This window comes from Rhinolophus hipposideros (assembly GCF_964194185.1).
Source record: "Rhinolophus hipposideros genome assembly, chromosome: 3".
Classification (NCBI taxonomy): domain Eukaryota; kingdom Metazoa; phylum Chordata; class Mammalia; order Chiroptera; family Rhinolophidae; genus Rhinolophus; species Rhinolophus hipposideros.
Genome location: NC_138049.1, coordinates 72446538 through 72473419, shown reverse-complemented (window position 1 = coordinate 72473419; position 26882 = coordinate 72446538). Strand labels below are relative to the sequence as shown.

Genomic DNA, 26882 nt, shown 5'->3' with positions numbered 1-26882 from the left:
TTTTCTTTACATTGAAAAATATTTTTAAAATTTTATTAAATATTTGCCAACCATATATCTGATAAGGGGGTAATAGCCAAAATATGTGAAGAACTCGTACAACTCAATAACAGCAAAAAAAACCCAAATAACCCAACTAAGAAAAATGGTCAAAGAACCCAAATAAACGTTTTTCCATAGATGACATGCATATGGCCAACAAGTACACTAAAAGGTGCAAAATATCACTAATCGTTAGGGAAATGCAAATCAAAACCACAATGAAATAATCACCGGAGGCCTGTTAGAATGCCTGTCATTAAAACGACAAGAAGGGATGGCTGGTTAGTTCAGTTAGTTAGAGCGTGGTGCCAATAACACCAAGGTTGTGGGTTTAATCCCACATGGGCTACAGTGAGCTGCACCCTCAAAAAAAAAAAATCTTAAAAATAAGATAACAAATACTGGAGAGTATGTGGAGAAAAGGGAACACTTGTGCACTGTTGGTGGGATTGCAAATTGGTGCAGCCACTATGGAAAACAGCCATAGAGGTTCCTCAAGAAGTTAAAAACAGAACTATCATATGATCCAGCAGTTCCACTTCTGGAAATGTATCTGAAGGAAATAAAAACACTATGTCAGAGATATCTGCACCCACATGTTCCTATCAGCATATTTGCGGTAGCCAAAATGTGGAAACAACCTAAGTGTCCATTGACTAATAAATGGATAAAGATGTTTTATATTTACATACACAGAGGGTGCCAAAAAAAATACACAAATATACACAAAAGTATACACATTTTAAGAAAGGAAAAACTATTAAAATTGTAATACAGTGAATGATACTACCATTCATTTGATTAACGTCATCTTTTGAGCGAATATCATACTACATATTGCTGTCGTAATTCAATTCAACTTCGAAAAGTATTACATAGATAACATCTCTTAAAATGTGTACCTTTTTTTGGCATCCCTCCCCAGTACCTGTGTATATACACAAGCACATGTACAGACACACAATGGAATATTATCCAACCATGAAAAGGAAGGAAATGCCACTTGTAGCAACATGAATGGATCTTGAAGACATGCCAAGTGAAATAAGTCAGACAGAGAAAGACAAATATCTGTTACTCACTTAAATGTGGAATCTAAAAAAAATAAAGCTTCATAGAAAAAGGTCAGGTTTGCTGTTACCAGAAGCAGCGGGTAGGGAACTTGGATGAAGGTGGTCAGAGGATACAAACTTCCCGTTATAAGATAGATAAATACCAATCTGCATCCCCACCAACAGTGTATGAGGGTTCTTTTTTCTCCAGCCACTCCAACACTTGTTATTGTTGATGATAGCCATTCTGACTGGGATGAGGTAATATCTCACTGTGGTTTTTATTTGCACTTTTCTGATGATTGGTGATATTGCATCTTTTCATATATCTACTGGCCATCTGTGTGTCCTCTTTGGAGAAATGTCTCTTCAGGTCCTCTGCCCATTTTAATTGGATTTTTTGTTGTTGAGTCGTATGTGTTACTTATGTTTTGGATATTAACCCCTTATCGGAGGCGTTATTTGCAAAAATCTTATCCCATTTGGTTGGTTGCCTCTTTATTTTGTCAGTGGTTTCTTTTGCTGTGCAGGAACTTTTTAAGTTTGATACAGTGGCATTCATTTATTTTAAGTTTTACTTCCCTTACCTTTGAGGTCAAATTCATAAAATGCTCTTTGAACCCAAGGTCCATAAGTTTAGTACATATGCAGCCACTATGGAAGGCAGTGTGGAGGTTACTCAAAAAATTAAGAATAGAATTACCATATAACCCAGCAATGTCTGTCCTGGGTATCTACCCCAAAAAATCTGAAAACATTTATGTGTAAAGATATATGTACTCCTGGAACAGAAAAAGGACATTAGGTTAAAAAAGAAAAGGTGGGGGTAGTAGATGAGGGTAAAGGGGGTCAAATATATGGTGATGGAAGGAGAACTGACTCTGGGTGGTGAGCACACAATGTGATTATAGATGATGTATTACAGGATTATACACTTGAAACCTATGTAACTTTACTAACTATTGTCACCCCAATAAACTTTTTTAAAAAAGTAAATAAGTACTGGGGTAATGTACAAAATGATCACTATAGCTAACACTCTTGCATGGTATATTTGAAAGTTAAGAGTAAATCCTAAGAGTTTTCATCACAAGAAAAAAACATTATTTTTTTGTATAAGATGATGAGTGTTAACTGAACTTATTGTTGTAAGCATTTCACAATATATGTGAGTCAAGTCATTATGCTGTACATCTTGAATTTGAACAGTGCTGTGTATCAGTTATATCTCAATAAAACTGGAAAAAGGACTTATTTTATCTGTGCATGCAAAAGGTTTACGTTTTTATTTTTAAAATACTTTTTTTCTAAAAAGAGCACTATTAGGTTTACAGCAAAGTTGGGAGAATGGTACAGAGGTTTCCCACATGCCTCCTACCCGACACATGCACAGCCTCCACCAATATCAGCATCCCCACCAAAGTGGTACATTTGTGACAATTGATAATCCTGCATTGATACATCATAACCACCCAAAGTCCATAGTTTATATTATGGTTCACTTTTAGTGTCTGTGGGTTAGGACAAATGTATAATGACATATATCCGTCATGATAGTATCATACAGAGTAGTTTCACTGACATAAATATCTGCTCCATCTACCCCCTATCTCACAACTGGCCAACTATTGAGTTTTTTGCTGTCTCCATAGTTTTGCCTTTTCCAGAATGACACACACAATTGTCTCTTCATATCTACAGGTTCTGCACCACTGATTCAACCAACCATAAATTGAAAAATTTTTTAAAGTTACGTTGTTGCTGATATGTGCTATGTAGTTAGGCCTACCATGGTTGTGTCTGAACATGTACAGACTTTTCTTGTAGTTATTTCCTAAACAATACTATGTAATAACTACTTACATAGCATTTACATTATGTTAGGTATTGTAAGTAATCTAGAGATGATCTAAAGTATGTGGGAGGATGTTCATAGATCATTTTATATAAGGAATTTGAGCATTTGCAGATTTTGGTATCCTGGTGGTATCCTGGAACCAGTCCCCCATGGTTACTGAGGGATGGCTATAGTTGAGATCATACAGTGTGTAGCCTTTTCACATTGGTTGCTTTCACTTAATAATATTCGTTGAAGCTTCCTCCTCATTTCTTTTTAGTGCCAAATAACATTCCATTGTTTGGATGTCCCACAGTTTGTTTATGCATTCACCTACTGAAGGTCATCTTGGTGACTCCCAAGTTTTGGCAGTTATGATAAAGCTGCTACAAACATCGGTGTGCAGCCTTTAGTGTGGACATAAGTTTTTAAACTCGTTTGGGTAAATAACACCAAGGAATGTAATTGCTGGATTAATTATCTGCTAACAGTATGTTTAGTTTTGTAAGAATCTGCAACTGCCTTCCAAAGTGGCTGTACCATTTTGCCTTCCCATCAGCAATGAATGAGAGTCCCTGTTGCTCCACATCTTCACCAGCATTTGGTGTTGTCAGTGGTCCAGAGTTTTACTGGTTTAATAGGTGGGTAGTGGTAGCTCATTGTTTTAATTTGTGGTATCTCATTGTACTTATTTGATGAGCTGATGTAGAGCATCTTTTCATGTGCTTTTTGTCTATCTTTGTATCTCTTTGGTGAGGCATCTGTTAAGGTATCTGGCCCATTTTTTTATTAATCAGGTTGATTTTTTTTCTTATTACTGAGTTTTAAGAGTTCTTTGTATGTAATTTGAATGAAGTTCTTTATCAGATATGTCTTTTGCAAATATTTTCTCCCAGTCCGTAGCTTGTCTTCTAATTTTCTTTTTTTTATTTTTTTTAAAGGAGGGCACAGCCCACAGTGCGCTGTGCGGGGATGGAACCAGCAACCTTGGTGTTACCAGCACCATGATCTAACCAACTGAGCTAACCGGCCACCCCATCTTCTGATTTTCTTGACATGTCTTTTACAGAGTAAAATTGTAAAGTTCAGCTTATCAATTCTTTTCTTTCATGGATTGTGCCTTTGTATTATATCTAAAAAGTGATTACTGGGGTGGCTAGTTAGCTTAGTTGGTTTGAGCATGGTGCTGGTAACACCAAGGTTGCTGGTTCTATCCCCACATAAGCCACTGTGAGCTGTGCCGTCCTTAAAACCATAGAAGAATTAAAAAATAAGTGATTACCATACCCAAGGTCATTTAGGTTTTCTCCTATCTTCTAGGATTTTTATAGTTTTCACTTTATATTTAGGTCTGTGATCCATTTTGAATTAATTTTTTTGTGTGAAGAGTGTAAGATATATCTAGATGAATTATTTTGCATGTGAATGTCCAGTTGTTACAGCACCATTTTTTGAAAAGACTTATCTTTTGCTCCATGTATTGCCTTTTTCCTTTGTCTAAGATCAATTGCCTGTATTTATGTGGCTTTATTCTGGGCTCTCTATTCTTCTCCACCAATGCATTTGTCTATTTTGCAATACCACACTGACGTGATTACTGTAGTTTTGTAGTAAGTCTTGAAGTTGGGTAGTATTCATCCTCCAAATTTGTTTTCCTTAAATATTATGTTGGCTTTTCTGGGTCTTTTGCCTCTCCAAATGAACTTTAGAATGAGTTTTGCACCATCCACGAAATAACTTGCTGAGATTTTGTATGTGATTGCATTAAATCTATAAAGTTAGGAAAAACTTGACATATTGACAATTTTGAGTCTTCCTATCCATGAATGTGGAATATCTCTCCATTTATTTAGTTCTTTGATTTCGTTCATCAGAGTTTTATAGTTTTTCTCATACAGATCTTTGGCATATTTTGTTAGCTTTATAACTAAGTATTTCATTTTGGGGGCATGCTAATGTAAGTGATATTGTGTTTTAAATTCAAATTCTGCTTGTTCATTATTGGTATATAGGAAAGCAGTTGACATTTTTGTGTTAATTTTGTATCCTGCAGCCTTGCTATAATTGCTTATTAGTTCCAGGAGTTTCTTTTTTTAATTGATTTTTTGGATTTTCTACATAGTTGATCATGTCATCTGCAAACAAAGGCAGTTTTATTTCTTTCTTCCCAATCTATAACTCTCTGATTTTCTTGATTTGTTTTATTGAATTAGCTAGAACTTCAAGTACAATGTTCAAAAAGAGTGGTGAGAGGGGTCATCTTTGCCTTGTACCCAGTGTTAATGGAAAACCTTTGGTTTTTCACCGTTGATGTCAGCTATAGATTTTTGTAGATATTCTGTATTAAGTAAGGGAAATTCCTCTGTATTCCTGTTGTACTGTTTCTATCATGAATAGGATTTGTATTTTATTAAATGCTTTTACTGCATCTATTGAGATTTTTCTGTCTTAGTCTGTTGATGTATGGATTACATTAATTGATTTTTTAAAAAAATGTTATTGGGGAACATTGAGCAACTGTGCGTTTCTCCAGGACCCATCAGCTCCAAGTTGTTGTCCTTCAGTCTAGTTGTGGAGGGTGCAACTCAGCTCCAAGTCCAGTCGGCCATTTCCAGTCTTTAGTTGCAGGAGGCACAGCCCACCATCCCATGTGGGAATCGAACTGGTAGCCAGGCTCGTGCTCTCACCAACGGAGGCTATCCGGCCTCCCCATTAATTGATTTTTGAATGTTGAGCCAGCCTTGCAAAGCTGATGCAAATCCCAGTTGGTCATGATATATAATCCTTCTGCATTGTTGGATTCAGTTTACTATTTTTTTCTTTTTTTTTTTTTTTGAGGATTTTTGCATCTGTGTTCATGAGATATATTGGTCAGTAGTTTTCTTATAATGCCTTTGATTTTAGGGTAATATTGGCTTCATAGAATGAGTTTGGAAGTATTCCTACTGCTTCTGTCTTCTGAATGAGATTGTTGAGAACTGATGCAATTTCTTCTTAAATGTTTGGTGGAAATCACCAGTGAACCCATCTCGGTCCTGTGCTTTCTGTTTTGGAAAATAATTCATTATTGATTCACTTTCTTTAATAAATATGGGCTCTTATTTAGATTGTTCCTTTTTTGTGAGATTTGGCAGTTTTTAAGGGATTAATTCATTTCATCTAGGTTGTTGATTTTCGTCTAGGTTGTTGTTCATAGTAGTCCTTTATTATCCTTTTAATGTTCATGGGATCTGTAGTGATGCTCCCTCTTTCACTTCTGATATTAGTAATTTGTGTCCTCCTTCTTTTTTTCCTAAGTTGGCCTGTCCAGAGGCTTATTGATTTTTCTCAGTCTTTTTCAAGAACCAGCTTTTGAGTTTGATTTTTCTCTGTTGATTTCCTGTTCAATTTCGTTGATTTCTGCTCTAATTTTTGTTACTTCTTTTCTTCTGCTTCTTTTGGATTTAAATGGCTCTTTTTAGTTTCTTAAGATAGAAGCTTAGATGAATTATTTTAGGTCTTTTCTAATATATACATTCAATGATGTAAATTTCCCTCTAAGCACTGCTTTAACTACATCTCACAAATTTGGTAAGTTGTATTTTCATTTTCATTTAGGTCAAAATGTTAAGTTTATCTTGATTTCTTCATTGACCTATTTGTTTAGAAGTGTGTCGCTTAACTTCTATGTATTTTGGGGGTTTTCCAGTTAATTTTTCTGTTATTCCAATTTAATTATGTTGTAGTCTGAGAGAAGACATTGTATGATTTCTGTTCCTATAAATTTGTTAGTGTTTTATGGCCCAGAATGTAGTGTATCTTAGTGAATGTTTCATGTGAGCTTGAGAAAAATGTGTATATTTCTGTTTGGTGAAGTAGTCTATAGATGTCAGTTATAAGCATACCTTGGAGATATTGTGGGTTCGGTTTCAGACCACCACGATAATGTAGATAATTGCAATAAAGTGAGTTACAATTTTTTTTGGTTTTCCTGTGCACATTAATATTATGTTTATATTATACTGTTGTCTGTTTTGTGTGCAATAGTATTATGTCTAAACAGCCTTAATTAAGAAATACTTTATTACTAAAAAATGCTGTCTATCATATGAGTCTTTAGTGAGTTGTAATATTTACTGATGGAAGGTCTTGCCTCAATGTTGATGACTGCTGACTGATGAAGGTGGTGGTTACTGAATGTTGGGATGGCTGTGGCAATTTCTTAAAATAAGACAACAATGAAACTTGTTGCATTGACTCTTTCACGATGATTTCTCTGTAGCATGTAGTGTTGTTAACTGGCATTTTACCCACAGTAGAACTTCTTTCCAGATTGGAGTCAGTCCTCTCAAACCCTGCCACTGCTTTATCAACTAAGTTTTTGTAATATTCTAAGTGCTTTGTTGTCGTTTCAACAATCTTCACAGCATCTTCATCAGAAATAGATTCCATCTCAAGAAACGACTTTCTTTGCTCATCCATAAGAAGTAACTCCTCATCTGTTAAAGTTTTATCCTGAGATTGTAGCAGTTCAATCACATCTTCAGGCTTCATTTCGAATTCTAGTTTTCTTGCTCGTTTTATCACATCTGCAGCTACTTCTTCCTCAGTTTGGCTGTTTGGCACAAGAGGCCTAGCTTTCGGCCATGCCTTTCTCACTAAGCTTAGTCATTTCTAGCTTTTGATTTAAAGTGACATGTGCAACTCTTTCATTTGAACACTTAGAAGCCATTGTAGGGTTACTAATTGGCCTAATTTCAATTTTGTTGTGTTGGGAAGTCCCAGCAGAGGGAGAGAGATATGGGAACAGCTGGTTGGTGGAACAGAACACATACAATATTTATAAAATAATTTTGCCATCTTATATGTGTCTGACTCATGCCCACCCCCAAATTACAATAGTAACATCAAAGATCACTGGTCACAGATCATCATAACAAATATAATAATAATGAAAAAGTTTGAAATATTGTGAGAATTACCAGAATACGACACAGACATAAAATGAGACAACTATTGTTGGAAAAATGGTGTCTGAATATTTGTTGGATGCAGGATTGTCACAAACCTTCAATTTGTGAAAAACACAGTATCTGCTAAGTGCAATGAAACGAGGTATGCCTTTAACTCCAGTTGATTGATGGTGTTATTGAATTCATCTACTTCCTTACGGATTTTCTGCCTGCTGGATCAGTCCATTTCTGATATAGCAGTCTCCAATCTATGGTAGTAGTTTCATCTATTTCTTCTTGCAGTCTATTATTTTTTGCCTTACATAGTCTGGCACTGTTGGTACATACATGCATGTTAAGGATTGTTATGTCTTAGAGAACTGACCCCTTTAACATTATGTAATGTCCTTCTTTATCTCTAATAACTTTCCTTTGACATCTGCTTTGTCTGCAATTAACATAGCTGCTTCTGCTTTCTTTTGATTATTGTTAGTATGGTATGTCTTTATCCTTTTACTTTTAATCTTTATGTGTCTTTTCATTTACAGTGGGTTTCTTGTAGACAACAGATAGTTGGGTCTTGCTGTTTGACTCATTCTAACAGTCTTTTTTGTTTTTTTAATTTATTGGGGTGACAATTGTTAGTAAAATTACATAGATTTCAGGTGTACAATTCTGTATTACATCATCTATAAATCCCATTGTGTATTTACAACCCAGAGTCAGTTCTCCTTCCATCACCATATATTTGCAGTCTTTCTTTTTTAATTAGTGCATTTAGACCATTTACGTTCAAAGCGATTATTGATATAGTTGGATTAATGTCTACCATATTGGTTACTATTTTCTATTTGCTGCCTTTGTCCTTTGCTCCTGTTTTTGTCTTACACTATTTTTCTGCCTTTTGTTGTTTTAATTGAGCATTTTGTATGATTCCATTTTTTTCTTTCTTTGCATTTTAGTTATATTTCATTTAAAAATTTTTTTCAGTGGTGCCCTTAGAGTTTGCTGTATACATTTACAGCTAATCTAAGTCTACTTTCAAGTAACACTGTACCACTTCACAGGTAGTCGGTAAAACCTTCATCAATTTACAGTTTAGGTTTTCCTACCATGGCATTAGATCTTATGGTAGTTTCCACTTTTTATTTTTTTTTAAGGAGCGGGCAGCTCACAGTAGCCCATGTGGGGATCGAACCGGCAACCTTGGTGCTGCTAGCACCAGACTCCAACCAACTGAGCTATGTAACGGGACACCCCGCTAGTTTCCACTTTTGAGTGTCTGATAAGCCATGATTGTTTAAAGTTTATACTTTTTATTTTGAAATAATTTTACATGTAGGAAAATTGTAAGACTAGTACAAAGAATTCCCATATGCCCCTCACTTATTTCTGTAAATGTTAACATTTACCACAATTGCTTTACCATAGTCTCTCTCTTTCTTACTATGTATATTTATATACATATACGCATAATTTTTTTTCTAAACTATTTGAAAGTAAATATTCCACTGTCCTCTCTTCCCCTTTTTAGGAACAGGACATTCTCTTAAATTACTACAGTGCAGTTATCAAAATCAGAAAATTAGCATTGATGTTGTATTATTATCTTATCTACAGACTTTATTTCAGTTTCACCCGTTGACCTGAAAATGTTCTTTATAGCAAAAGGATCGTTTTTCGCATTTATTAGTCATGTCTCTTTTGTTTCTTTTAATCTGGAATAGTTTTTCAGTCTTTCTCTGTCTTTCTTTACCTTGATATACTTGAAATACACTGGACAGTTATTTTGTAGTTTGAGTTTGTTTGATGTTTCCTCATGATTAGATTCAAGTTGTGCATTTTTATAAGGAATGAAATAGAAGTGATCTTTTGTACTATTATTGATGAAATTGACTTTGATCACTTAGTTAAGATGATGTTTGCCAGGTTAGTCTACTGAAAGGTACTATTTTTCCCTTGTAGTTAATTATTACATAATTTGTGGGAAAATGCTTTGAGACAATGTAAATATACTGTTTCTTACCGAATCGCACTCATTAGCTTGTCCTCCTTTATTTGTTTTAGCACCCATTGATGATGCATGCGTGAATCAGGTATTACTATAATGGGTCCCAAATGATGATTTTTTTTTTCCAGTTTTATCCTTATACATGTATTAGTTCTCACATTCTACTAAGTATATGTTCTTTAAAAAATATTTTTCTTCTTTCAGATATACGTAAGGGCCTCTAATTTTTGAGCCTTTATAGGATTCTGCACGTGAATAAGTTTGCTTCTGGTTTGTTTTCCTCCTCACAGGCATTTTCTCCCCTTGCCTTTACTGTACTAGCTGGGACCCTCACTACAAAGTTGAATAGAACTGTTTATAGCTTATTGCAGGGGAAAAATTATAATGTTTGCTGAAGGTTTTTGTAGTTACTCTTTTTCAGGTTAAGAAGTTCCCTTTCTATTCCTAGTTTGCTAAGAGTTTTTGTCTTGTGGATTATGTTAATAACTTTCAAAATTTAACTCTTGCTTTTGGAATTAACCCTCTTTGATGATAATATATTATTCTTCATCACTGGATTTAATTTGTTCATATTTTTATTTAGTGTTTTATATCTGTCTTCATGAGAGAGTGCTTGGTAATTTGCCTTCCTTGAACTTTATTGTCAAATTTGGAATGAGGTATTTTGATTTCATGAAATGAGATGCAAAGTGTTCCTTTTTTTGTTGTTGTTTTCTGGGAAATTTTACGTAAATTTGTTGCTGTTTCTTAAAAGTTTGAAAGAAATTACTGGAGAAGCCTTCTGGGTCTGAATTTTTAATGAGAAGATTTATAATAATGAATTCCATTTCTTTTATTGGTACAGCATATTGAAATCTTTTTTCTTTTGTCAGTTTTGTAATATTTATGCCTTCATAGGCATTTAAGTTTGCTTTCTCTACTCAACTAAATCACTTCATACCCATCTATCAAATTCTCATCTTTCGTTGATTTAGTTATACAGGTGCTGTTTTCACCCTTTCTGTGTTCTTTTGTTCTTATGGGTTTCTACTTCCCCTTCTCCCCCTTCCTTTTCTTTCATTTTGGTGGAGGGTATGGAAAAAAATGCATGTATTTAATTTGTTATACTTGACTGGGATCGCTCAACATTTCTCTTTCCTTCCTCTCAATTTTGTACGTGGGGTATAGTAGACATAATTTTCCACTCTCATTACGAATGCCAGCCACAACAGGATTTTGAAACGTGATAGTCTCAAGGACTTGGGGATTTTAAGTTTTTGTCCCTACTCCAAGTTACTCTTAGTGTTTTAAAAATTTGTTTGCTTTTTAGATTTTTTCCACCGGCAGTTATTACTTTTGTGAGGTTATTGTTCTTTCACTTATTATTGTATAGGTTCAACTCTATTGATTAGGAAATCAAATGATTAGATTTGTTAGAATTGTGTGTGCAGAACCCCAGTTTTTTAGTACATAGAATAATCTCTCTTGACTTTTCACTGCCTACTGACGTTTTTGGTTAACTTGCTCTCTCTTGGTTTTCAGAGCTTTTCCCATGTCTGCTGTTTTTTAAAATTAACCAGCCTAAAATAATCTTTATGCCAAAGAGACATATTTTGAGGTGACAAATTCTGTTCCCCTACAGCTTCTAGGCTACATACGTCTACGGCAGTATTGATTGAATGAATACTGGAGGCAATTGTAATGCAGTGGTATTGGTGTAATGCATTGCACCAGGACATTAAGATGGCTATGGCATTACTAGGGGATTGGAATTTTTCAGCTGCATTATAATCTTATGGGATCACCGTCATGTATGTGGTCCATCTTTGACTGAAACCTCATTATGTGGTGCATAACTGTATACTATAAATAAGACATCACTTTTGATGTTAAAACCTTGAACATCTGAGATAGTGATTATCAGGTTTCTCGCTGTCAGTTGACTTCAGTGAGTTACCAAATCCAGGGTATACTGAAGGAAGGGGAATTAAATTTCATTACTTAGAGGAAAGAGTTTGTGTATATATATATATATATATATATATATATATATATATATATATATATAATTTGGAATTCTTCTGTAAGGAAGACATGTCTTTTCTCCTCATTTATTATTTAATTATTTATATCAGTATGGACTCCTGAGCATTTATTTTATTTTGGGAATTATCCAATACTGTTATTTAATTTTGCTAAAATTGTTCCACCTTTGTTTAGCTATTGGGAGGCTCTTTCTGATGATCTCTTTTAACCTTTTGGCGTGCTCCCATGTTGTTTTTTTAAAAGCACCTACTTGCTTCCTGCCACAAAAAAATATTCCAGGCTTATCTTGTATTTTTCCTGCTTCATCCATCAAATAAGTCATTTCTCCTTGGAGCCCTGCCTCCTTTTATTGGTGAATGGTGTTTAGAAATCAAGAATTTGGTTGTAGTTGTGCTTGTTGGCTACTGGGGTGTCACTGTCCCTAGACCTCCTTAGAGGATAGAGCCTGAGTTCTGTATACCTCCTCAGAGGATAGAGCCTGAGTTCTGTATACCTCCTCAGAGGATAGAGCCTGAGTTCTGTATACTACAATAATATATCTGCATGTGTTACATAAGCATATCTACATATGTTTCTGTATCCATCTATCCATCCATCCATCCATCCATCCATCCATCCATCCATCCATCCGTATTTGTATCAAATATGAACTCATACTGATAATCTGTTACTCTAATGAACTCTGTTAATTCTGGCTTTCCTCTCTTGGTAATTTGTAACCTCTTTTTCTGACAGGGAGAAACTTTGCTCCCATTATCTATTTACTTATTTGTCCAACCCCAGTATACATGTAAAGATTTGCTCATGATGGTTTATTTCCTTCTGTTTAATGATATTTTTGATTGTGAACTCATTCTTTGAAACTGTTTTTGAGGGTCGAATTGGAATTTTATATTTTTTAAGAGAATATTTCTATTTGTTTTTGTTAGTCATTTAGGATGTTTTGCTTTTACAGTTTTTTTAATTGTAAAATATACATAAGATTTACCATTTTAACCATTTTTCAGTGTGCACTTGTGGATTGGCATTAAGTATGTACTTAATATTATGTAGTTATTGCCACTGTCCATTTCCAGAACTTTTTCATCATCCCAAACAAAAACTGTACCCATTGAAAAATAATTCTCTATTTTCTTCTCCCTTAGCTCCTGCTATTCTACTTTTCTGTTTCTGACTTTGTCTATTCTAGGTACTTCATATAAGTGGAATCATACAATATTTGGCTTTCTGTGTCTGGCTTATTTCACTCAATAATGTTTTCAGGGTTCATCCAGGTTGTAGCATGTATCAGAATTTCATTTCTTTATGGATAAATAATATTCCTGTGTGTGTGTGTGTGTGTGTGTGTACACAGAGAGCATTTTGTTTATCCATTCATCTGTTGATGGACATTTGGGTTATTTCCCCCTTTTGACTATTGTGAATAATGCTGCTGTGGACCGTGGCGTACAGGTGTCAGAGTCTGTGCCTTCCCTTCTTTGGGGTATATACTTAGAAGTGGGGTGGATGGGTCATAGGGTAATTCTGTGTTTACCTTTTTGAGAAACTGCCAAACTTTTCCCATAGTGAGTGCAGTATTTTACATTCCCACCAGCAATGCATAAGACTTCCAGTTTCTCCACATCCTTGTCAATGCTTATTATTTTCTGTTTTTTTAAATAATAATAACCATCCTAATGGGTGTGAAGCAGTAACTCATTGTAGTTTCGTTTTGCACTTCTGTAATGTCTAGTGATACCGAGCATCCTTTCTTGTGAGACTTCTTAAAACAATGGGCTTCTCTGGGCCATGTAGCGTATGAAACTTCTGGTTTCAAACCTGAGTAATTGTGAGCTTATAGTTAGGAATTTCCTAACCATGGCATGGACATACTTTGTCTTCAGTTCAATCCAATAACCCAGAACCAAGGACAAGACATCATAATTATTCCTCCTGTTGATTTCTTTAGTGGGTTTCTTTTTTTCCTACTTTACCTAATCAAGGTGTTGCCCTGCAGGTGCTCTGGTCTTCAATCTGACCTCTCGTCTTGCTGGGGCCCCAAACTAGATCTTCTTAAAGCCCAGATTTTAGGTCATCAGGGTTTTGTCACCTGGTTCCAAGTGACAACTTCAGAATTTCATTTGTCTCTCCATGTTCCAACTTTCCAGTTGTTCATGGCTTCAGGGGATTTCAGCCATGCACTTACAACATTTTTTAAACTCATGATGAGCAAGTTTGGTGTTCCGATTTAGAGAGTTTTGTTGTTGTTGACAACATCAAGATTACCATATTGTCAACACAGAACTTCATTTGTTTCTCTTTAAAAGGCAGAGATGAACGAAGCAAAGGCAAGGCTAATGGTCTGGGTATTGTTTTATAAATAAGGCAAGCAAAGTGATAGGCATTGATTTCTAGAATTAGTCATGAAATATGGAGATACAATGTTGATTTTTATATATTTCATACCATATTCATGTGCACCCCCTCTCATTTTTTTTTTAAACTGCATTTTAGTCATTCCATCCTTAAGGATATTTATTTTCTAATTCTCTCTTAAGCCTCCTATTACTTGGTAATTGATTTGCAGTCATTCTTTTTTTTTTTTTAAAGATTTTATTGGGGAATAGTGTGTACTTCCAGAACTTTTTTCCAAGTCAAGTTGTTGTCCTTTCAATCTTAGTTGTGGAGGGTGACATTCAGCTTCAAGTTGTTGTCCTTTCAGTTGTCATTGTGGAGGGCGCAGCTCAGCTCCAGGTCCAGTTGCTGTTGCTAGTTGCAGGGGGCACAGTCCACCATCCCTTGTGGGAGTTAAGGAATCAAACCGGCAATCTTGTGGTTGAGCGCCAGCGCTCCAACCAACTGAGCCATTCAGGAGGCAGCTCAGCTCAACGTGCCGTGTTCAATCTTAGTTACAGGGGGCGGAGCCCACCATCCCTTGCAGGACTCGAGGAGTTGAACTGGCAACCTTGTGGTTGAGAGCCCACTGGCCCATGTGGGAATCGAACCGGCAGCCTTCAGAGTTAGGAGCGTGGAGCTCTAATCGCCTGAGCCACCGGGCTGGCCCCCCTCATTTTTATTATACCTAATTTGAGCCTCTTTCTTTAGCAGACACACATGGACAACTGTAAATTAGCAAAGACAATTATTTTCTTTTTGGAAAAACAAATTTTAATGTGTTTTTTTCTCTTTAGAGGAAATAAAATGTTTATAAGATAGTCAAAAGGCAAGAAAATCTAGATTAAACAGAGCTTGGGGAATGCTCAATTTTATTTTGTATTGAATAGTTTTATTAATAAATGCTTATCTCAGTTTGTTTTTATTTCAGCTTTGACTAGATCAGAATCTAAGAGAGATGGAGGTTTTAAAAATAATTGGAGCTTTGATCATGGAGAAGAAAGTGAAGGAGATACAGACAAAGAGTAAGAATTTTTTTCCCTCAGATATTTTATAAAAATGAGACTTCATTAGGAAAACAATTTATATTCCATGGAAATATTTTTAAGAATATGGTATTCTTAAAATACTGAACTCTTTTACAGTAGTATTAAGGTAAAAGCAATCCTTTATTGGTAAATAATTTTGCTGTTATATGTCTCCATTTTCTGAAATGTATAAAATACGTGCATCTAACCTTATTAAAAATCAACCATACTACAGAAGATTTCCAACTAAAGAAATTGTTCTTTAAAAAAAGATAAATATATATAGCACTCTATTCATATTTGAGTAGAATAAATGGTGGTTTTGAAAAGCCACCATTTATCATGAATAAGTGAACCCAGATTAAGTCCCTTGAATTTTGTATGAAAGTTTATGTATGTCCTATAATATCCTTCTTCTCAGTTGCAAATCCCCGCCACTACCACACCATCTTAGATCAGATTCTCTCCAGAGAAAGCAGAAACACTGTAAATGATAAAACATAATTGCTGACCCAGACAGAAGTTAAGCAAAGTGTTCATTACGCTTTGTTAATGTTTAGAATTACTTTTGTGTAAAATTTTAAATAATAGTTTTAATAGAACCTTTTGCATGTTGTGAGATTTGTATTATAAATTCAGCATTGCTATTAGTTTCTTGGTTTATTGATCTGGTTTTCCCCTGGCCAGAACAAACAGCAAATTCAGAGAAATACAAATATGTACACTAAGTTCTACCAAAACTATAAATATGTTTTAGAAATTTTACACAAGAAGTCATTCAGAATATATTGGCTAAATATTGTAGGTGCTTCACTTCTGTCTGGGCAACAGCTCCATTCATCATTACTACTTTATGTGCCTTCACCTATGAGATGTTGAACTGAAGTTTTATTTGAAGGAGAACTTAGAGCTGGTAAGTTTCTCACTTAAAATTGGTATTTTATGGTCTTTTATTTCTTTTTTTCGTTTTTATTTCTGCTTATTTCCTAATTTAAAATATTTTTGTTACATTTAGTATTTATGTAGTTTTGAAAAATTGGAATTAAACCTGAAATTGAGTTGAGTAGGAAGTATACCATTTTCAAAACATTTTGTAAAATGTTTGGAAGGAGAGACTTATTAACATTAAAATGCTGAGATGTATATAAACAATAATGAAACAAACATTTTACATTTTTATTAAGGCACGATTTTACTAAAAATAGCTTAGAGTTGTCTTCACAAGGGTATATTTTGAGTTTCTTTGTGAAAAGATTTGTCATGGATATGTGAAAAATTTGTCTTTTCAGGTGCTCCCCTGTTTGTATGTTTCATTTATGAATTGTACTCTTTGGTTCATCCTTATAAGTGGATCCTCAAGTGGATGCTTTTTGCACATGTTGAGATTAATATGAACTGTTTGTTAATGTGTCCGTCTGGTCATTTAGAATCTCAGGCCAATGATTCTTAATGAAGGGTTGATATTTCCTTCAAAGTGGTAGAGGTATAACTATTTTACTATGGTAATACCATTGGAATTACTTTCCATTAGTTAAGGTCTTCATACCAGTTTAATTCTTCTCTAATTGTTTCATTGCCCTTTTCCCCTAATTTTAAATCCAAAAATGAAAGTAAAAATGAGTGACTGTAAATGAAATCCATCGTTAAGAAAACAAATATTAATGTGTTCATTTATGGCAGGGATCAATAAACGATGGCCCACAGGCCCAATCTGGACCATCACTGTATTTTGTTAATAGTTTTGTTGGAACAGCCACACGTATAATCTATGACTGCTTTTCAGACTACAATGGCAAAGATGAGTAGTTGCTATAGAGGCCACATGGCCTGCAAAATTTAAAATATTTACTCTGTGTCCCTTTATAGAAAACGTTTGCTGATCCCTGATTTATTAGGTGTACAAAAGATAAAACTTCTGAATCTGAAAACTAATGTATGGGTTGTAATTTTCACTTAAGGTTTCTTCCCCCTTATTTTCTATGTAGTGAGGCAAATCTACTCAGTGTAGATGAAGATGAGGATTCTGGAACCTCAAAAGGAAAAAAGGCAAGTGTCGCTTTTTTAAATTTAAAAAAAATTTAGGTTATATACTAAAACCAAACAATTCAAAAGATGTTTATATTTTTTAATTCTAAGTCCCACTCACTTCCCCACCCCGGAGGCAAATGGTGATCCCAGTTTTTTGTTTATCCCATCAGAGAGATTTTATGCGTTAAAATGAAAACGTATTATCTCACCCCCTTACACTTACACAATTGCTAGCATCCTGTACACATCTTTTCTAATCTTACTTTAGAAAATTAATATATCTGGAGACCATTGATAAGAATTCATTAAAAGCACTCTCATTCTTTTTAATGAATGCATAGTATTCCATTTTATGTTGTGCTGTTATCCAGTACCGCCACGTTTATTGTGTTATTCACTTTTCCCACCCTTAAATAATGTTGAATGAATTAGCCTTCTATAGGGTTTATTTTGCACACGTACGAGTATATCTGTAGGATGAATTCCTATAAGTAGAGCTGCCGTATTAGGACAGATACATTTCTAATTTTGTTATACCTGATTTACACTTTTTTCAGCAATGTCTGAGTGTGCCAGTTTTCTCATACTTCTGTTAGTGTTACCAACCTTTGGATCTTTGCCAGTGTAAAATAGTATCTCAGTGTAGTCTTAACATACATTTCTTTTATTATGAGTGAGATTGAACACATTTCATATGTGTAGTCCATTTATTTCTTTTTTAATAGTTGTCATTTAGTATCCTTTGCACATTTTTCTATTTGGTCTTTATAATATTGATTCATAGGAATTCTGTTTATATTGAGTCTAAGAGACATTTTTTCATATTTTGAGATCTCTGAAATCTATCTAGATGGATATTATAATGATGTCATGACATGGTTCAATTAAAAACATTTCTTTGCATATTAGTGCATATAACAATAATGCATCTTATAAGAGTTTCTTAGGTTTGACAAAATACTTTTGGAGAAACTGGTCAGTTCCTGTGATACTAGTTGCTAATACTTTAAACCAGTTTTTTTCACTAGTCTTTTTTTCTTTGCTTTTGGTGGTTATTGCCTTGGAGAAAATGTATTCTTATGTTGTGAAATGTATCAGTCTTTTTCTTTTATGGCTTTTGGGTTTAGTGTCTTGGTTCCTAATGATGTTAACTTACTTTGTCCTTTTAGATGCATTAAGTAATTTCACAATACCAGTCCAAATATAATTACTAATAAAATTACTTTAAAATTTTTTATTCTGTTTGTTTCTTTGTTGTTGGTGTTTAGTGGTACTCCAAGGTATATCCCTCTAGAAATGTATATTTAAATTACTGTGTTGAAATTATTCCTGGTAAGTCCAGGAATAATTCCAGGTTGGTAATTCCACCAGCTGGATGAAAGCTAGGTGTTTTTTTTTTCTCCTCTCTCTCTCTCTTTTTTTTTTTTTTAAATGATTTAATTTGTTTTATAACTGTGGAAAAATATTTACATAGTTCAAAGTCAAAAGAAGGTTTTTATTCACAGAATTCTAGCTTTGTCTTTTGATTCCTTCTATCCCTTTCTCTTTTACCTATAAGCAGCCTGTTTTAAAATTATGTGGTTTAGCCTTCCATGTGTTTTTTTTTTTAATTGTAAGACTATTCCACCCTTCTTGGAGAAGATAGTCACACTGTTCAGTACCTTGATTTATTTTCATTCACCATATTTTGCCGTGTGTAATGTTCTCCCATGTACAATGCACACCCACGTTTTTAGCCCAAATTTTCAGGGAAGAAAATCTTGTGTTTTGATTTTTTAATTCAAATTTTTATTTGTTTACATTTAGGTACTTCTTTTTTGTATTATAAAAGAATTTTAGCATTTATTTTTTAACATATTACAGTACAAGAAATTTTATGTAACAAATAATTGCAAAACACATGAACAGATAAAAAGGACAATAAATTTTATGTACTGGTAACAAATTTACGATATTTACACATCATAGAAGGCCAAGAACTCTTTGTAGTGGCAAGTTCTTCATAAGTTCAACAAAACTGATGATCGTATTACAGGGTATTGTTTTGCTTATGGGTATCATTATTGATTTCTAGAGTTACACTTTTAACTCGTAAACATAAATAAAAGAATTAAAAACATTTATATAGGTACGGAATTAGTACTAACCGTGTAGAATGCACATCTTATTTTTCCCTCATAAATTTGGGCCAAAAGTGTACATTATACACGGCAAAATACAGTAACAGTATAATCTGTAGATCAATCTACAGTAGAGTATTTAGAGATCTTTATCTCTTTTAGTGCTCCATAGTATTCCAGGTAATGGATGTAGCATAGATATTCAGTTGATTTCCTGTTGATAAGCAGAGGGTTTTTCCCGTCTTTTGCTTTTATATGTAGTGCTTTTAATAAAGCCTTGTGCTTATGTCTTTTCATATCTGTACAGTATCGTTGTGGGATAGATTCCTAGAATTGTAGTTGCTATTTCAGAGGGTAAATTTACAGGTAATTTTGCTAGATATTGCCAAATGCCTTATTCATAGGTTAGCACTTGCCATTCGCTAATAATATATGAGTGTTCCTATTTCTTGTAACCTTGGGGAGTTTATGGTCAAATTTGAACTTTTGCTAATCTGACATAGCACCCTCTTCACATAGTTCCTATACTCACCATTGAATAATATTTTAGGAACTTTAAAATTTACTCCCCCTCCATCTTTGTAGGGGTGTTTTTTTTTACGTATCTCTATTTTGTCATAATTTAGGGAATTTATAGAATTTGCAATTTTTCTCTTAATACTCTAAAGTTTGTCTTTATAAAATTATGCACACTGAAAAATTATAATAAGGTTTTTCACATTTCAGTTTTCTCAAGCTTTTATTTTACATCTCGATTCCTTAGGGTACTACTGTTTAGATATTCTTCAGGGGGACAAAAACAGTGAACTTTGTGGGGAAAAATAAAAGGTTTTTTCCATTACTAACTTCTATGACATTGGTCTTCAATTTTTTTCTTTTTTGCTTGCAGATGTCCTTAATTAAAAAAAAAGTATATGCCCTGTTGCACATGGTAAAGGATGTGAAATGTTGATATTTTACAAAGTCTATTTTCGTTTTTCATTTCAAATAATACATATTAATTTGTATTTTCATGACAGACAATTTGTATTTCACTTCAGAATTCTAAGGCAAAAAAATATGGCCTTAGTTTTGACTTGAATATGTTACCTCATTGTAATATGGCACAGCAGATTTCAGTCTTTTTTTTAAAAAACCATATGCTTTCTTTGAGTTGTTCTCACTTTATTTTTCCTTGGAGTGGTGCTTTTTTTTTTTTTTTTTGAAAATAATTAGAGTAGAAGATACAAAGTTCATAAATGCAAATTTTCATCACTTCTGTTTTTCCATTTTGCAGCATAGCTGAATTAAGAAAATCCTACTGTGGCCCAGAATACCCAGTTTTCTAACCCATGGTTCACTTTTAACAGAAATATATGTAAAACAGGGAAAGATATGAAGCTCTACTACTATGTGCCAAAAGAGATTCTATATACTAATATTTCAAATAGTTCCTTTCAGGAGGTTTTTAGATTCTTAATACAGTAGGTGAGAATTATGTCTTTGTTTTATAATGTGGGAAAAGGTCTGTTGCGAAATGGGAGATGGGGAAGGAGATATTGTATAATGCCTTTTTTTTTATAGATAGGCTTTAAAGTAAAGCAGTTTTTTAAAGAAAATGTAAAAATGGAGATTGAGGATTTAGGAGTTGATTTCTTTAAGCTGTCCATGCCTATTTATCCTTTTAGAAAATGCATGTGTATCCTATGGGTTTATATATCCCTGGATTTTTAATGGTTTATGGGCAATATATAGGTCCATATGAATTACTGATTTAAACTAATATCGCTCTTTTTCTCCATTTGAAAATGAGCATGGAATTAGGAGAAAGACCTTATTTTGGTTCAAAGTGTCTTAATATTCTTCCTCTTCTGTTTCACAGAATAACCTCTTTGCATTTGGGCTTCTGCCCTTTCATTGTGCCTCCTTAGAGTGCATGTCTTTCATTAATTCTGAAAAAATTCAAGCTATTTGTGAATATTGCCTTTCCACATTCTTTTTGGAGCTCTTAGATATAAGACAATCATTTTTAAAAATATTTTTTAACATATATATGTGTATATATATATATTTATATATGTATATGTATATATATATATTTATATAAAGGATAAAGGACAGAGAAAGAAATTATCTCTGTATCATATTCTAGGTAATTCCTTCAGTTCTAGCTTTCAATTCACTAAATTTTTTAAAAAAGTCTTAATACTTTTTGACTTAATTGATAAATAAGTACAGGAGAACTGCTATGAAATCATTGGCAATGTGGTAAACTTTAAACTGAAATATATGTAAAACAAGGGAAGATAGGAAGCTCTACTATTTTATGTGCCAAATGAGATTCTAGACCTTATTGCAAATTGTTCCTTTCAGGGGGTTTTTAGACTCTTAACACAGTAGGTGAGAATTATGTACTGTAGGTGAGAACTTAATTGATAAATAAGTACAAAAGAACTGCTGTTAAATCACAGGCAAGGTGGTAAACTTGAAAAAGTTTATTTCAACTTGACTCATTTATTATATTTCTTGGAATGGGAATATATACATTTTTCACCAAAAAATGCGTAGCACTTTAATTTTACAGTTACCCTATTTGCAGAAACTTGAAAATCATTCCAATTAAATGAAACAAAAAATACAAATTTTTTTTATTCTCTTACAATTTAAAATACATTCAAAATAACATTTTACAACTGCCAAAATCTTTAACCAAAAATTCAAAACTTCAGTCTCGTAAGCTTAACAAAAGGCCGCATCGTGATTTGATTATCTTGATTATTAACACTGAAAAATACAGTGGCTCCTAAAACAAGGCAGACTAGCAACTGGTACAGTTTTCCCTTCTAGGCACTCATAGCTTTGTCCTTCATTATTATTTTTATTTCTTTTGTTCAAACACAGATAATTGCTCCAACTTTAAAGGAAGCTTAAATGGACTTTGGGCATTTAATATTGGTGCTGCTGCCTAAGATTTAAGAACTCCAACAATGAGAAACAGAAAATTACCTACAATTAAAATTATCCTAAAGGAATTCCTAGTACACAATATAATTTGCTATTCAACATTAATAGTATTTTTGAATTACATGATATTTTTTCACAAACATGGCCACTCATTAAATATTTGGTAAACACTTTGCAATCACAATAAGGATTGAGAGACTAAGTCCAAAGAGAATCATGTGATTCATTTACGATAACATTGCAAGACAAGTCTCAGGCATAGTCAAGATTGGGGAATGCAGTCTGTTGGTTCCCATGCTTTAAATTGGTGCTCATTGGCACATTGGCATCATCTTATTAAGATATGGTACTATAGTTTCAAAATCCAGGGAGTAGCTACACAGTGAAATGTACTCTTGCTTTACAAACTATTCGTTAAATTTACTTATAAAACAAAAAAGTCTTCAAAAAGGTTGAAAGGGGTACAGTTATTTTATCTCCCTTACTCCAGGTGATTCTGTTAAAAAAATAAGAAATGAAGTCCAGTTTTAACTTGTAAAGTTTGGTGTAAAAGCAAATGCATTGAAATCCAGTAATGTTTAGCTTTCATCTAAATTAACAAAACAACTATTCATTTTGGTGAGTTTTCACAAGCTGTACTCTTGACCTGAAGAATCACTTTTTTTTTTTATACCCAGGGGATGGAGTGGTCTTTGTAGGGGATGGGGACGCAGTACCAGGTGAGTCAGTCCCTCCATTGGAAGTACTTGGGGACAAGGCCAGATAGGGAACTTTCTTTCTTCCAAGGAGTCCTCCTCTTCCAAATAAGGAAGTTTCTTTCTTCCAAGGAATCCTTCTCCTCCAAATCCTTTCTTTCTTAACTTCACTTTATTTTCATTTTCATCTTCTGATGACCTTTTCTTGGATTCTAGACAAGCTTTAGCTATTTTATGTGCTTCCAATCCAATATCTGATTCTCTCACACTTTTTATTTCTGTTCCAGAAGACTTTCTCTCAGACACATTACATTCCCGTTGCTCACTTTACTTCATCTTGTATTGGACCCAAGTTACCATTTTCAGGCACAGCTCCTTCTACATTTCTGTTCAAATTAATAGTCTGGAAGCCCCTATAACTGAAAGCTCTTGTTCCTCCATGCTCTTGCTAACGAAGGACTCTCTCTGTAAGGCCTCATGGAACCATGAGTAGCAACTTCGTGGATGGTTTCATGGTATTGGAGCTGAAGGCTAGAATTTGATTCACGAAGACGGCTATGCTGAACCACAGAAGTTGCTGGATTGATGTTAGGTGTAGCACAGCGAGATGTGCTCAGATCACACTGATCCAGTAATTTTAGTAGTTCTTCTTCAGTGGGACCACCTATATCCTTATCTTCACTTTTGTTAACCATATCCATGGCAGTGGTCAGATTTGAATGCTATTTGTATGGCCTGTGAACAAGTAGTGCCTTAGCCTTGAACCCATTCTACAGAACCCCTCATATTCTCTCACTGTAAATGAGAATATTGTAGTATAGTCAACAACGTGGATCTTACATAGCCTTTTCCCAGTAGATGAGAGTTTTACAAACAGCTTATTAGAGATGGAACAACTTTCTGAATAAACACCTGTTGATTATCTCACTCTCCAAAAGGTCCTGTGTCGTTTCCAGAGGAATAGCTTCCATGATTTTCTGTCTCCTCCAGAGAAAGTATCTTCGGTGAACTGTAAAGGTCTAAAAAAGCTGAGGGCCTGACCCAACTGTCTCTCGGTGCTCCACAATAACTCATACTGCTCCAGAGTTCATACCATAGGCATTCTCAATCTAGTTACCACTGACACTTGTTTTGGGTGTGACATAAACAGTCAAAGCAGTAATAGCATTATTTGAAGGATCATTGTAAAGTCCAGTTACAAGAAGATCGTTATCTTCATTTGCAAAAGAAACTTCTGTGTTTCTACGCACTATATTGATCCGTTGTTACATCCTTGTAGAAGGAATGACCCAGCAGTGTCATAACTAGTTATAGAAACAATATCTTGAACCTGCCAGTGCTGAGTGACAGCATTCCACAGTCCCACCTTCCCTGTATTACTTCAGGCCACCAACAGGTTACCGATAAAGAAGAGAGCATCTACAGGAACACCAAAGCTGAACACTCCAATTTCACTTCCTCCATCTTGAACACTCCATAAGATGATACTACTGAGGCAACAGCAACCATTATGTCTTTGTCTCCATGTGGACCTCTGACCACTTTTGTATTTAAAGCTACTCATTCAGTCCAATCCAAATATGGGATTGTAAGCACTTGTTACCATCGTTAAGAGTCTTTGATTCTATAACACACAACAAAATGGGCATATGCAGCTACAATCCAGTTGTAGCTGCCGCCTATTATTAGCACCTTTCATGGATCTACAGGAAATTCTAGCCTAACAGTCTCTTCTCCATTTCCAGAGAGAACAGTTTGGGTACCATTTCCCCCAGCTTCACCTTCTGTAGAATTTAGTCCATTCCTAGAATCAGCAGACGATCAGTTGTGTTGTTTGAAAAAGGACACTGCCTCAAGATAAGTGCTCCAATTGACATAAGACAAGGCTTACTAATGGAGTGATTGCTAATTTACTAATGAAAATTCTGTATCATACCCGAGAACATTCATACTCCCCTTAAGCCTAGTTCTTTTGTCTGGAGTAAATTTAAAATCAGTGTAGATGCTGCTGGATCTACATCAATAAATATAGCATCAGTTTCATTTTGAAGGGTTGAAATTCTTCCATTCAGCAAACTGGAAAGAAAAGAATCTGCAATCCACCTAGCGTTTGTTTTGAGGTACTAAATCTGGTCCCTCTATGTTCAGCTTCAGGATCTTGTCATTGCTGACCACCGCCATGGTGAAGCTGCTACCGCAGTACCCTCCCGCCATCTTCTTGGGTGCGCACACTGCCCTCCTGCCCCACGTGGTCGCAGCTGGTGCGCTGAGCCTTCCCAACCTTCCTGCAGCCTGGGGGGGCTCTCTCGCGTTGCCTCCTCCCCTTCACTTTGTATGTCCTGGCCTCCACCTCTTTTGGACCTGGCCTCTCCTGGGAACTGCCACCCAAATTCACTTATATCTGCCATTTAATCTATCCATTGTTTTTTTTTTAAACATTTGAATGACATTTAACATTTGTAGAACTTCTATTGGTTCTCTTTCAATAATTTATAGTCTAGTTCTTCACTGTTTCCATTTTGTTTTTAAGAATTGAAATGCTTTTAATGTACATTTTTAATGTCTCTAATGATCAACTTAATAGATTCTTTTAGGTTATATCTGAAGTTCTTAGGTACTAAATTTCTCGCATACTTGGTTTTGGTCAGATTGACTATGTGATGTGTGATAAGTTTGGATGGAAAATACCACATGTTGATAATTTTTGCACACTTAGCAGTCCCAGTAAAATATTCAGGCGGCAAATATGTATTGAGTACAGCGTTCTAGATGCTAGGGAGCAAAACAGACAAGTTTCTTGTTCTTATAGAGCTTAATTTCTAGTAACTGGCTATGCTAGCCAGTCACTTAATGATTAATGTTATAATATAGTGCTTGGCAAACCAAGGCTCACAGGCCAAATCTGGCCCACAACCTATGGTCTATAAACTAGAATATGAATAGTTTTTACATTTTTTGAATGGTTAAAAAAAATCAGGACAATACTATTTCATGACATGTGGAAATTATATGAAATTCAAAGTTTTGTCCATATTGGAAAAGCTGTGCTCATTTGTTTATGTATTATTGTCTATGACTGCTTTTGTGCTACAACAACAGATTTAATTTATCTGGACAGAATTGAGTAGCTTTGATAGAGACTGTATGACCCACAAAGCCGTATTTGCTGTCTGACCCTTTAGAGAAAGAGTTTGGTGATTCCCTGTACTGTTGTTTACACTGTATAAATGTTGTCGTATATAGATTGCTATCAAGTGAGGGATACGTATAGCATTTGGATGGGTGGTATATTAGAGTAGTTAATCAGACAATATTCTAGACGTGCTAATTGCCCACTTTACAGGATGGCTGTGAGAATTATGACACTGTAATCCATATAGTGCGTGACACTAGCAAGTCTTCCATAAATAGCAACATTTAGCATTATTAAATGCAGTATTATTGAATCTTTGTAAACTGGTTTTCTTTTGCTAATTATAATGTGTTTATAGTTGCTTATCTGACATCAGTAAGGCCCATGTTTATAATTGGTTTTGTAACCATGTGATTATTTTGTGTGAATTCATCTGTACACAGTAGTTTTCCCGGTGTTGTGCTTGTATTAGCAAGAAAACTCTTAGGTTGCTAAAGAGGGGATCAGAGGGGAGGAAAACCTCCAGACTGAATATGTCATCTTGACTCAAATAGTAGTAGTGTTCTAATCTGAGACAGCGATAAATGGCTCAGTTTTTATTTATTTACACCTTATTTCCCCAAAAGATTTGATGTAGATTACCAAGAACACAAATAAAATAAAA

At 34.5% G+C, this 26882-nt stretch overlaps 1 protein-coding gene and 1 pseudogene across 3 annotated transcripts in view; one reads left to right on the top strand and one right to left on the bottom strand.

The window, feature by feature from the left end:
* Positions 1–26882, top strand: part of SENP6 (SUMO specific peptidase 6) — a 99946-nt gene that overhangs the window by 10262 nt on the left and 62802 nt on the right. For both annotated transcript variants that reach the window (XM_081034395.1, XM_081034394.1), the window contains exons 2-3: positions 15203–15296; positions 17285–17345. In XM_081034395.1, the coding sequence (XP_080890521.1) occupies positions 15203–15296; positions 17285–17345 (155 nt within the window). The remainder of the gene's footprint in view (positions 1–15202; positions 15297–17284; positions 17346–26882) is intronic.
* Positions 23017–25493, bottom strand: LOC308490874 (BTB/POZ domain-containing protein KCTD3-like; annotated as a pseudogene). Its single transcript has 2 exons — positions 25289–25493; positions 23017–25233 (listed from the first exon to the last, which is right to left on the bottom strand). The product of its transcript is annotated as a BTB/POZ domain-containing protein KCTD3-like (transcript).